At 41.8% G+C, this 12,371-nt stretch overlaps 1 protein-coding gene across 5 annotated transcripts in view; it reads right to left on the bottom strand.

The window, feature by feature from the left end:
- Positions 1–12,371, bottom strand: part of DCAF1 (DDB1 and CUL4 associated factor 1) — a 50,413-nt gene that overhangs the window by 28,718 nt on the left and 9,324 nt on the right. For all 5 annotated transcript variants that reach the window (XM_027640260.1, XM_027640261.1, XM_027640263.1 and 2 more), the window contains exons 4-12: positions 12,175–12,248; positions 11,096–11,209; positions 9,186–9,323; positions 7,813–8,316; positions 6,554–6,655; positions 5,243–5,401; positions 2,594–2,773; positions 1,544–1,753; positions 141–310 (exon numbers count right to left, since the gene is read on the bottom strand). In XM_027640260.1, the coding sequence (XP_027496061.1) occupies positions 141–310; positions 1,544–1,753; positions 2,594–2,773; positions 5,243–5,401; positions 6,554–6,655; positions 7,813–8,316; positions 9,186–9,323; positions 11,096–11,209; positions 12,175–12,248 (1,651 nt within the window). The remainder of the gene's footprint in view (positions 1–140; positions 311–1,543; positions 1,754–2,593; positions 2,774–5,242; positions 5,402–6,553; positions 6,656–7,812; positions 8,317–9,185; positions 9,324–11,095; positions 11,210–12,174; positions 12,249–12,371) is intronic.

The raw sequence follows: 12,371 nt of genomic DNA, 5'->3' as shown, positions 1-12,371 counted from the left end.
CCACAGCACAGGCCCTAACAGCACTAACCAGTATGTGCCTGTTTTAAATGCCATGAGGGTAGAAAATCTAGAAATGCAATGTCCTGCCCAAGAGCCACAACTTGCTGCACTCAAGTACAGCAGCACAGCAAACAGCTCACCTTGCATAGTACGTCTTCCAGTTGCAGGCTATGGAAATGAGCTGGAGCATGAGTTGGACACAAGACAGTTTGAGAAAAACCTCTGCTGGCTCCCAGTAGAGCTGTGCTGGACCATACTCAATCAGGAACTCCATCATCTCTACAATCTGCTCATGAGTATATGAACAGGCCTGCAGGGAAGGGGAAGCATTAGATCACAAGGGTTACAAACTCACACATCAAATCCCCCACTGCTGGGATTTAACTGAAAACTGCATTTACAAGATTAGACTACCACTGTCTCTTGCAGATTAAGTATTTACTTTCTGTTTTATTCCTCAGTTATAAAAGAATACAGCAACAGTCACTGTAATAAGCTTAAGGATAATATCCTTTAAGTTTCTTTACAGTTTTAGAAAGCTTAGGCCAATTTAAGATTAAATTAAAATTCTACTCAGCTTTTAAACTACTAATGTAGTAGTTACTACACATCATTCAAAATACATTTCTGCTAAAATATTTAAAAAGGTTGCTAAAAATATTCAATTACAGTTTCTAAGTTCTGACAACAAAATACACTGAAGAAAAAGAGAAATTCCTAACAATTTCTTGCCTTTCAATATTTTTTAATTACACAAGAAGGCAACAGCTTACACACATTTCTTTAGTTACTAAAAATAACTGATTTTTGCAGAAGCAAAAACATGCTTATATCTTTCTTATTTCAGTTCCTCTAGAAAACCACCATAAATTAAACCAGAAATCACAGGTGAATGTGCTCCCTCCAAACAAGCAGCCATAAAATCCAGTTTTAAAAAACAAAACAAATCAACAAAACCAGGCAAAATCAGGGAAAAAAAAATTAATGGCCAACACCATGGATTATTATCTATCTGCATCTCCCAGGCAATTTATAAAAACAATGGTGCCCAAAAGAAACATTTATCATTGTCAAATCAAACTTATTTCCAAGTTTTTCAATATTATGTACCTCTCTACACACAGATTTTGTCCTTTCAGAGATTCAAAGCATAGAAAAAACCACAGGTAACAAAAATATCCTGCCTTTAAGTGTTTGAGAGATGGAAAGGGAATCACAGCAGATGAGCAGGAACCTTAATGAAATGTAATTCAGATGAACCTCAAGGTAAAAATCGTAGGGAATACTGGGTAAATTTGGACCCTTCCTTGGTTACAAACTGGTCACCAAGGAAGGCCTAGCCCAAACCACCACAGCTTTCCTGTACTTTCCTATTGCAGTGTCATTCCACAAGTCAGGAAAAAAGTACAAATAAAAAAATCCCTATGAATTGCACACTGCCTAGTTATTCCACAGGTTTCAAAAGACATCCACGCACATCTGCAGCCTGGGTTCACTCGAAAAATGCAACAGCCATGTTAAAAGCTTGCCCCACGCTCCTCACCTTGTAGGGGGGCTGTGGATGGACCAGGATGCCACCCTCAGTGCGCTGCAGAGACTGCTTCACCTGCTCCAGCTTGATGGCCAGGTGAGCCTCGAAGTACCTGCGCAAGGCCATGCAGGTGTGCTTCCCCGTCTGGCGACTGGCAAAGATCTCATCGTCGCTCAGGAGGGCTCCTTGGTCTTCCAGGTTTAAGATCTCCAGAGTGCTTATCTTCAAAAAGAGTGGGGGGAAAAAAAAAGTTTCATCAGCTCAGTCTTCAGGGGAAAAAAAAAAGCATCTACAGTTCTCAGCTGCAGTTGTACTAAACCCAGACACACTGATTTTACTGTACGGGACATACAAGCCCACTCAGAGCTGACTAAGGCTGTTTGAACAGGAAAGGGTATCTGCTTTGGAAACAGTGAGTCAAATTGAACCATTCCCTCTTCTTCACTATCTGTGAAGAAAGAAATCCATAGTTCCATCAGTGTAGGTCTGGAGGTAGTGCCTAGTACTAGCAGGCATTATATGGCACAACACAGTGTGTGCTTACACCCTGCAGCACTGATGTCCCCAAGGTAGACACAACCCAAGCAGCAGAACTGCACAGCAACACCCTGCATACACTCCAGCTTTTGTACATGAACAGTGTAATTTGTGCCCATAAGGTACCGTGGTTACACAGCACACACACAGTTGTACCTCTCCAGGAACAAGGCTGGATTTATCCACATCCAAAAGGGTGCATGGCAATACTGCACATGTATCTGGAATGGTGAGAAACATTTGGACTCCCACTGCTTGAATAAGTACTGCTTAACCTTGCAGTTGCATCAAAAAGCTCCCAAAGGGTAGCAAGTCTCTAGACAATAATCATAATATTAAAAATAATAAAGATAAAGGGACCAACGTTGCTTAGAAAACTCACCCCACCTCTCCATCTCTTCTGAACTGAGGAGGAAAAAACCCAAGCAAAACCAAACAGAAGAACAGAACTCTCCACAGTTACACTGCAAAGGGTGCAAACCCTGACACTAAAACCCTGCTCCCCACTAAAACCACAAGCCTCACCAGGTTAACCAGACGCCGAAGGCCATCGTGCCTGTCAAAGAGCTCCAGGACAGCACGGAAGGAGAAGCAAATGGAGAAGAACATGGTGGCATGGCAGCAGCCCGAGGCATGGGAGCACTCCATCAGCCATAAGGTGTAGTTCACCACATCTGAAAGCACATTATGGGGGTGCATGCACACCTAGAAAGCAAAAGAACATTCTTGAGAAGGACTTCAAACAGATTGCTGAAGAGAATTTGTCTAAGGAGAATGAGGGCTCTTTGAGAAGCAAACAGAGGATGAATATCAGTTATTCTCAGCTTGACTTGGGACATATGAGACAGGAAACAAAAATTCCCATTTCCAGATCACTAAAAAAACCAAACAAACCCTGTGAGACTAATAGAGTCTATGATTTGGCAACAAAAGACTAGCAATTGGTCCATTCCCAGAGTAAAACACAGTAAATACAGCAGCCTTAGTGTAGTATAATTCCAGGGAGTCTTTATCCATACCACTTCCAGATATCCAAAGAATGATTTGCTAGAGGCAGAGAAGAGAAGCTTCCACTGAAGAAACAAAAATTCCTCTCAGTGTAACAGTAGCATATGCTGTGTTGAGGTTCCAGCAAACGCTGGCAGCACTGAAGCCAAGGGGAATTGCAAGGATCATCAAATCCAAGTCTAAAGCCTGACTTTCTCAGGAAACAGACAACTGAGCTGGTCTTTTCCCTTCTCAGACCCTGCCTCTGAGATGTGCAGACCATGTGCTCAGAACTGCACTTTCCATATGCCTGTTGGCTTCTAATGAGGAGGAACTCAGAACTCCCTGCCAGGGTCAGTGCCAGGAGGAACAGCACCAAGCTGAAGTGCTGGCACCAGATATGCCAAGTTAGCAGAGTTTTCCCTCTCTTCTCTGCTGGTGCTGGACATACTCAGACAATACAATACTACCAGCTTCAGACCTGAGGCTTGGCATGGACTATGTGACAAGGGACTGACCCTTGAAACTGGTTTCCTATGAAATCCAGAAGTCCCACAGAAATCTGCTCTACCTGGTATCTGTAGATATTGGGGATAACATCTGGCAGAAGACACAACATCACTACAAAACAGTTGCATGGTTTTATGACACGATCTGAGGATGTCAAGCAGAAGGAGTCCTCATGTAGCACCCTGCCATGGCTTTTGGCCTTCCTTTGGAACAGCCATGTAAGCAGCAAGGAGAATCAGGGAAAAATACAACAAAAGGTTCAAAGAGAGCATATGGAGATTTCTCATTATGAAGTTCAGAGAAACACCAGAGTAGCTCATGTGCAGTCAGGGTCCATCTTTCTAACAAAATGGGCAAAAAAGTGGAATGAATGTTATTCCTATTACAGCTTTCTTGCCCACATAAGGGAGATGTAATAAAGGGCATAGACAGCCCAGATAAGCCATGATTACCAAAAGGCTTTAGAGTTCATTCCTACAAACACCTGCAGAACACAAATGCCAACAGTCCATAAAGATACAGCCTTAAAAAAACACTACCAGTCCAGCCTTATGTGCTCAGGAGTCTTAAGCATGTTGAATCACAACACACGTTCAGATAGCATTAAAAACTAGGAAATAATAGGTAGAAATGTACAGTTACTATTTAACTGGTTCCATTTTCAGCTGAAAAAAAAGAAGAAAATGCTAGACAATGACAGGGACAGGCCAGCAATCAAAAGCCATCATCTCAAGCAGAGCAGAGCTGAAGGGTTAAGGCTACAACTTTGCAGTTGCTTTGAATGACTCTTAGAGCAGGATGCTCCCACAGGCCAGGATTAATGCTCACAAACATCTTTTTTTTTCTCCTTGGCATGGTTAGCAACTTCAGAACAAACTGGATCAGTTCACAGATCTGGCTCAGCACACACATGCTGCTGGCAGTATGAAAAAAAACCAAAAAAATAGAAAAGGAAACAGAATCACTGCTCAAAGTACCTGAGAAACTGAAGCCTAAGGGAATACTGCCCTATGGACCCATCTGAAGGGATGGTCACTGCAGGGACACTACTGAACCCAGAGGATGAGTTCTCTTAAGTATTTTTTTTCTGTGTTAAAATATGAGGTAAGAAATGTTACCACCATTAACACTTTTTAAACATGTGTAAGTGCAGGCACAGAGAACCCACAGTGTCATTTAACGTGGTTTTCTGAACAATGCAGACCAGACCTGCCTGGGTCTCTTGCTGCACTCCACCACCTCCACAGAAGTTGTGCTGCTGTCTGGAATCTGACTGTGTAACACTGAAGCTGTCCACATTGGATGAAAAAAGCAATCTCAACTAGGGCAATCCATTGGAACAGATGGGAAAAGAAAGACTAATGAGAACGGAGAAGGTTTTTGTTGGGGTTTTTTTGAGGGGAAAAAGGGAATAACTGGATGAAAAGAGTGATGAAAGCATTGAGACAATGCTGACAAGGTCTTCAGTTAACTCCCTAGGAACTGAAATTCACGCCCTTGAAACAAAACACTCAAATACACTATTATTCATATACCTCCTAGTGCCTCTGCACATACCACAGTCATCCACATAGATTTGCTTTTCGGCTTAGGAGATGTTTATTCCCTGTTTGAGCACAGGCAGGAACACTGAGAAATGATGGAATCACTGCAGTTACGGGACAAGGAGACTCTTACCCTCTCCATGGCATCCTGATTGTATGACAAGTAATACAAGCACATGGACACCCCTGTTGCTGCCATGGAAGGACGAGGAATCTCCAGCAGCTTTTGCACCCCTCCATGAGCAACAAACTCCGTTGCAAACTTGTTGTGCAGCAGCAATGATGCCAAATGCTAAGGAAGGATAAAAGCAGACTGTAATTCTTCAAACTGTCATCAATTCCATCCCCAACCCCCAGAAAAACAGCAGAAAAAGCAAGTGCTCCATGCTTCGTCCACCTCATTTCCTCCTCCCGTTATATTTAACCCAGAATGTAATATTTAATCCCAATGACAAAAGCAAAAAAGGCACTAGCACTTCATTTTACACATCCTGAATAGAAGAGCAACTCAAATAATCCAACAAGTCACCTTAAGGTTTTCTTATTCTTTTCCAATTCACTCACTTTCTATTATCACTAAGACTTACTTAAATTCCCATTCACACTTTGATTATTGCCATATTGCTGACAAGAAGAATTATACAAAATGAAGTGTAAGGGCAATTTAACAGAAGTCTGCAGCTGCACTGAAGTGTACTGCACATTACTTTTCTGTATTACCAGCACCTTAAGAGGAAACAGTAAGGACCACTGTAAACCCCACTCCACTCCCAACTGAGGTAACCTGTAGGAACACCGCTCCTTGGAAATAAATTCTCAAATGACAAAGATACAGAGAGGAAGATACTGGAGGATCAGAGGCAGAGAAGTGACTGTGAAAGAGGGGAAAGAACACATAGAAGAGTTTAACTTGTGCTGTTTCACTGCAGGTTTGGTTTGGTTATTTTGTGTGGCTTTGTACCTTTGGGAAGTAACCTTGAAAACTACTCACACAAAACTACTGTATTTCAAACACTAAGCTCAAAAACATCATGCTGAGGCTTCTGGGAGTAAGATGCTTGTGCTTCTTACCCCTCACAAAAGTCCCTTGAAGGCAGTGGAACAACTCAGGAATACCATCTAAGGGCAGCGGGAACACAAGCAGTTGATAAAAAGGATTTTTTATCATCCTCAGATAGGCAGGTGAAATTATTGGCACTTCCTGCACAATTAAGATCTTTTTATCCCCTCTTCCCTGTCCTGTTTTTTCATTTTAAATACTTGAGAGCTCTAAAAACAAAACTGCGATGCATTCAAGTTGAGTGAAAGCCAATTCCAATCCCAGGGAATGCTGCAAGACATGGACCTAAAAAAGGTGAGCACTTGCCTTTGACATGTAGCAGGCATACATTCAATGTTTTTACAATGTTTATGATATATTTTATGTATTATGAAAGTCATTTACCTTAAGGGCTTCAAAAGTGAGCAGCACATCATTGGTTCGCTTCAAATCGATGTAGTACATCATCAGCTCCCTTGATCCCAGTTGCATAAAGATGGGTAACAGCTGGGAAAAATAAAAAGGGGACACTAGCTGAATGTTTCACGGGAAACACAAGGTCTCCTTTGGTTTATACTCTCTCAAACCCCCAGTTTCCCCCTATTAGCAGATACCTGTTATGAGAGGTCAGTGGTAACCAGCTCCATCCATAGGAAGCAATAAAGGTTAACAGACCTCTTGTAAAACATCTGCTGACTGCAGCAAGGTGCATGGCAGCTGCCACACGGAAATCTTAAGACTCTCCTTCAAGTGCGGCTATGGAAGTCCACACAGATACCACCCTGGAGAGAGGTTCCACCTTCCATCTGTGCAAAGACAACTCCCCAACAACTGAACAGAAAAAACAGGAGAGCAGGGCAACAAACCAAAACCCTTCGCATAATTCTTTTGCAACAGCTTTATGCTATTAATTCCTATTTTTATATCCTGTTATTGCTGGCACATGAAGCAATCCAGTCAGCATGCAGGGTGTTAGGGGGATCGTGGTTTCTGGCTCTCACAGAAGCAAGGCACACATGTGCACACACAATGTATATCACAAAGCAACAATGTGTTGCTTTGTTCTGTTATAAATTAAGCTAAACAACCTCAAAAAAAAAAAAAAAAGAAAGAAACATGGGAAATGAAAACATAGTTTGGTATCTGACATGGCCATGCTACTTTGTCCATTTAAGTAATATCAGTTCTCAAAAGCATTTGCCTGCCCTGTCACTTGTCATCAGAACTACTGCAGAGGTTACACAAACCACTTCATTTAGAATTTCAAGTTATTTCTCAGACTTTTAACTGCAGGAGTCTATCACATCCCTCATAGGAAACAGGAGAAACGTCTGTATTTCAAACAAAGTGACTTGCCCTGTGTCACGTAAACAATCACCAAATTTAACAGAAACATGGAATAAAATCCCTAGTGCCATGCTCCAACTAGAGACCACACACCTGCTAGGTTCAGGTTTGAGTATTACCTACCAAGTAATACTCAAACTAATGACTTCATCAATCTGAAAGTCATCAGCCACTCAGGAAAGGTTACCTATCTTAATCATAACAGGAAACATCAGAGAGCAATGTAACAATTGTGCAGATTTTTCCCCACACCACCACTCAGCTTTGTCAGGAGAACTGGAGCACATTAGTGCTTCCTCCCCCCCTCATCTGCTCACCTCTTGGTACTCCCCTAAGGGAGTCAGGTACTGCAGAATCAGCCTCTGCTCTATGGCAGGAGTCAAGGGGTAAAGTGTGTAATTAGTGCCAATCACCCACGGGGACATTTCTGACCAGCTGCTGTTGGACAGCTCAACGAACATCCGCTCTGGTTCCGAGGTGGAAAAGCCCAGCTTTTGCTTGGCCTTCCGGAAGCCGTCTCTCTCATGCTGTTTCCCTGATTTGCTTTTCCTCAGTGCCCCATCATCCAGCTTCGCAGCAGAGTTAACTCTGCTACTGGTCTTGTGACTTGAATCAAGATGAAAGGAGATGTCCATATCACCAGAAACTTCCTCCTGCTCTCCATCTACTGTCACTTCCCCATAATCCATATCCACAGCCTCTTCATCGAGAGGCAGCAGAGGATCCAATGGCACTTTCCGAGGGCTGGGCCGCTTGTTCTCCTGTTTTGTAGTCATTTCAGTGACCTGTAACTCCCGCAGCCGGCGAAGCACCAAAGCCACCTGTTTCAGAAAAGCAGCGCTCGTGAGAACACACCTCTTGCTTTGATCATGCAACTCACCTCAGCCATGTTTTTTGTTATCAGCATGTAAAACCCACTCCACAGCATGAATTGCCAGGTATGCTGTGGTGTACATCTGCCTAGAGAAACAACGATTTCAAAGCCAGTAGGAGAACTCAAACCCTTTTTGCTACAGCTACTTTGATACTAAAATAGCAGCACCAAGTCTCCTGAGTGAGAAGGAAGTGGCTTGAAAGCCAGTAAGAGCAGATGAGCTATATTGGTGTTAACAGAAGCACAGAGCAGCTTGCAGCACCCTTCCATCATCTCTGGCTAGCCTGGAATAAAGGCAACATTCCCTTTCAAAGCAGCAGCTCTGGTAAACTGCAGGTCCCCAAAACCAAAGGTCATGCTTTTACTTCTAAAGATTAGAAGAGCAGTGAATGCATTTTCACCATAATTGTCTCCATGTTGACTTACCTTTCATTTTATAACCCCTGTCTGGTGGGTAAACCACAACATGCAAAAGTTACAGATGTAAAGCTGCAGAAAATTTTTCTTTAAGGAAACTATGAATTATGAGTCTCATTAAAATGTAAAGTATTTGACTTCTTAGGTTTCCACTGGCAATTTTAACACAACTGGTACGACAGAATAATCAGGCCACATGCTCCAACCAGCAGATGCACCATCAGGGAAGGATGGAAACCATGAGCTGTTGACTCTTACAGATATTATCACAACCACAGTAAGACCCGTATATTAACTCACGAATGTGAGCTCCCCATAAAAAAAAAAAGAAAAAAAAAAATCAAACAAAAGTAGAGGCAGCTGCCCTCTCCAAAGGGGAAGTGATTGAGAGATGATTACCAGTTGTGAGTTCTCATCCCTGTAATTTGCAGCGATGTCCTGGTTTTCCATAGCTCCCCCCAGCAGCCCCGTTGCGTAGGTCCTCAGCGGCTGATCAGCCTCCCGCGCCCACTTAAAGAGGTTTTCAACTATCCCTTCCTAGAAGGGGGGAAAAAACAATGCAGTTCCAACAGTTCCATTTCATCTTCAACTTCTCAGTCCCAGTGAAAGAACCTGCTGGGAACAGTTCTCCCTACCCCTAGTAATGACCAGGCTAGATTTCCTACCAGTCACGTAATGGATAAAAATATCTGGAACAAAAACAAAAAACAAAACAAAACAAAACAAAAAATCGAACACTTTAAGCTGCATGAAACTATTCCCAGGCATCACATATTTGGACTTGCACACCTGCAAAAACCTTCTGAAGTGGTCAAAGTACTTCCTAGGAAGCAGCAAAACACTACAGGTATGAATTGATTAGTCCAAACAAAGGAGCCCAAAGCTCCTGGTAGTTTCACTAATAGAAAGCTCCAGCAATTTAGCAGATTTTTCAAAGAAGCCATGTTGAACTTACATTAGGTAAAATGGAATTTGGCTAAATTTAAAACATCCATCTAAAAAGACAATGTTTTAGTATGAAAGACTAATTTTTTTTCCTCTAAATCACTAATGGATTTTGAAACATCCAACAAGAACTCATTATCACCACGATGGGAATCTTGCACGTAATTTGAATCATAGGTACAATACAGTACAGGATCAGAAAAAAATTAATAATGAATAGACACACATTTCAATGAGAACTCTTAGCTTACAGATTTTCAGAGACTTGCTTGTTATATATTTAAAGAATTGCATTATTATTATTTAGATGTTCTTATGTAATTTTAAAAAATTGTAACTGATGAGATGTGAAATCCCTTGGTCACTAGAGGGCCTCTTTGTGACTAGAACAGCACCCTCATCCAAGGGATATCCTAAAGTCTCCTACATACAGGAGCCCAAAGTGCCAGAACAGAGCTCTAGATATTCTCAAGTCAAAAGGAAAAAAGTTCTTAATTTAATTTCAGCTTACAGAGAGCTTTAGTCTCTGGAAATAGCTATGTTCTCCAAAAATGGGAAACTATGGTTTTGGTTTTAAATTTTTTTGGTTTAAGGTCTCCCAGCCTTAGCTTTTGGACAGATCACAAAGAGCTCAAAATAAATTAAATCTTTCACAAAGGGAGAAAATTATTCTTTTCTTTTATCACACTTCGGAGTCCATATCCATATTTTCACTAGTAAAGAAATTAATCTAGAACTTTAATATAAAGCACTACTTGATTCGCAAACTTCAGAAAAACAAATTTTTACAGAAGAGGAAACTGTGGCTCAGGAGTGAAATTCACTTTCTCCTCCCTTTCAGCTCTCTGTGCATTCCTTCAGAACAACCCACTTGTCAACACACAGAAGTCTGAGTCAGCTGTCCATCACAGTTCCAGATAATCCCCACAAAGCATGTGGATTTTAGACTGCTTAGTTAAAGTATGACTTGCTTATCACTCAGCTCTAGTAACGCTATCGCTCTGCTGGAGCTGGGGATTACTGGGCAAGACTCCCACAGCAAGTCCTCCATGTTCTTTACAGCCTGCTCCATTCACAGGCCTATCATGTAACAATTCAAATTATAACATTTCCCAAAACATTACATTAGGTTCCAGCTCCTGTTCGAATCAGTCACATTACACCTTAAAAAGCTGTGAAATACCCAAGATCTGATTAATTGAATAAGCCAAAATTAGGAAGTCCCAAACCATTAGTAAGACTGAAGAGACTGTCTCACAGGGACAGGATTTCAATAGGGCTTTTTATTCATTTGTCCTTTGGGAAGACTTGTTGGAGTACATAATACAGCAAGCTTGAAAACCAAGCCTCAGCACAGGTGATACCTTTTCCTGAAAGACAACAGCTGTTTCCAGGCCCGGCATGATATCCAGCAGAAGTCTGCAGGCAGCAGTGTTCAGGGGAGGTTCTCTGCTTGTCATCACATAAGCATTCACTAGCTGGAGAAGATCAGGAACAGCATTGGTTTGAAATCAGACCCTGACCAAAACCAGAGCCATGAAAACCTTACAGCTCCCACAGCAGCAAAGAGATACAGTAAGGAATGCCAGTCTGAGCCCTGGGTCTCGACACAACCAGCCATTAATGTGCTCCCTCAGAGCCTCAGAAGTGGAAATTACTTCTCAGAGAAGCAATCAGAGAACCTCTGATCTCCTTTTCACTGACTAAATATTTATCTTGAACTCATTTGTAAAGGCAAATGCTTTAAAAAACTGTGACAGGAACAGTGTAAACATGAAAAGATAATTGCTAAAAAAAATTAATGTAAGAAATAGCACGTTTTCAATTGTACCTACATTTGCTTATCACTTGCAGTTTAACACAGAGAGGTACATGCAAGCTATCTGTCAGAATCCTTACAGCAATGTGTACTGATACAGGTGGTTGCAGGGATGGGAGGATAACAAAAATTCTAGCTATTAAATCATGTTAAAGTATAGAAATGTAAGAGGAAAGCCAGATTCCTGCCTCCTAATTCTCTGCCTGAGTCTTCTAGAGCTAACACATACTATTCCACTCCTACAGGCAGCCCAGCATTTCCATGAATTCAGAGACAGGGCACTGGAATTAGTGGCATTTCCATTACAGAAAGAAATTATGGTTTTGTACTTGTATTAGAAGACCTACATTTTCTTTAAAGAGACTGATAAACCTTGAAAAGAATTAATTCAATTGCTGCTACACACATTCCAACAGCTCATCAACTCCCCTTTCCTTGAGTCACTTTAACAGTGGCAAATGAGTTGCTCTTAAACCCATTTTAAAAACCACTGCTATGGAAGAGATTGTCCTGACACCACTAAAATAAATATTAAACAAGTACTGAGATAAACCAGCATACAGGAAATAAAAGCCCTAAGGTGGTGTCAGGAATTGACAGATGCAGTTCTTGAAGCAAACCTACCGCATTCATGAAATCATCATTCTTGAAAAGTATCCTCAGTAAGTGCCCCAACATGCACTCCGGGTCTGCTCGGCCTGCAGGAGGAACAGGGAAACACTCATCACCTGCCTCAGGATGCCAGGATTAATACTGAACTGCTATCCCCAAACTGACCTGCCTCAGGGTGCCAGGATTAATACTGAACTGCTATCCCCAAA

The sequence above is a fragment of the Corapipo altera genome, unplaced genomic scaffold, assembly GCF_003945725.1.
Source record: "Corapipo altera isolate COAL_440 unplaced genomic scaffold, ASM394572v1 55, whole genome shotgun sequence".
Classification (NCBI taxonomy): Eukaryota; Metazoa; Chordata; class Aves; order Passeriformes; family Pipridae; genus Corapipo; species Corapipo altera.
This window is presented reverse-complemented; position numbering and strand designations above follow the sequence as displayed.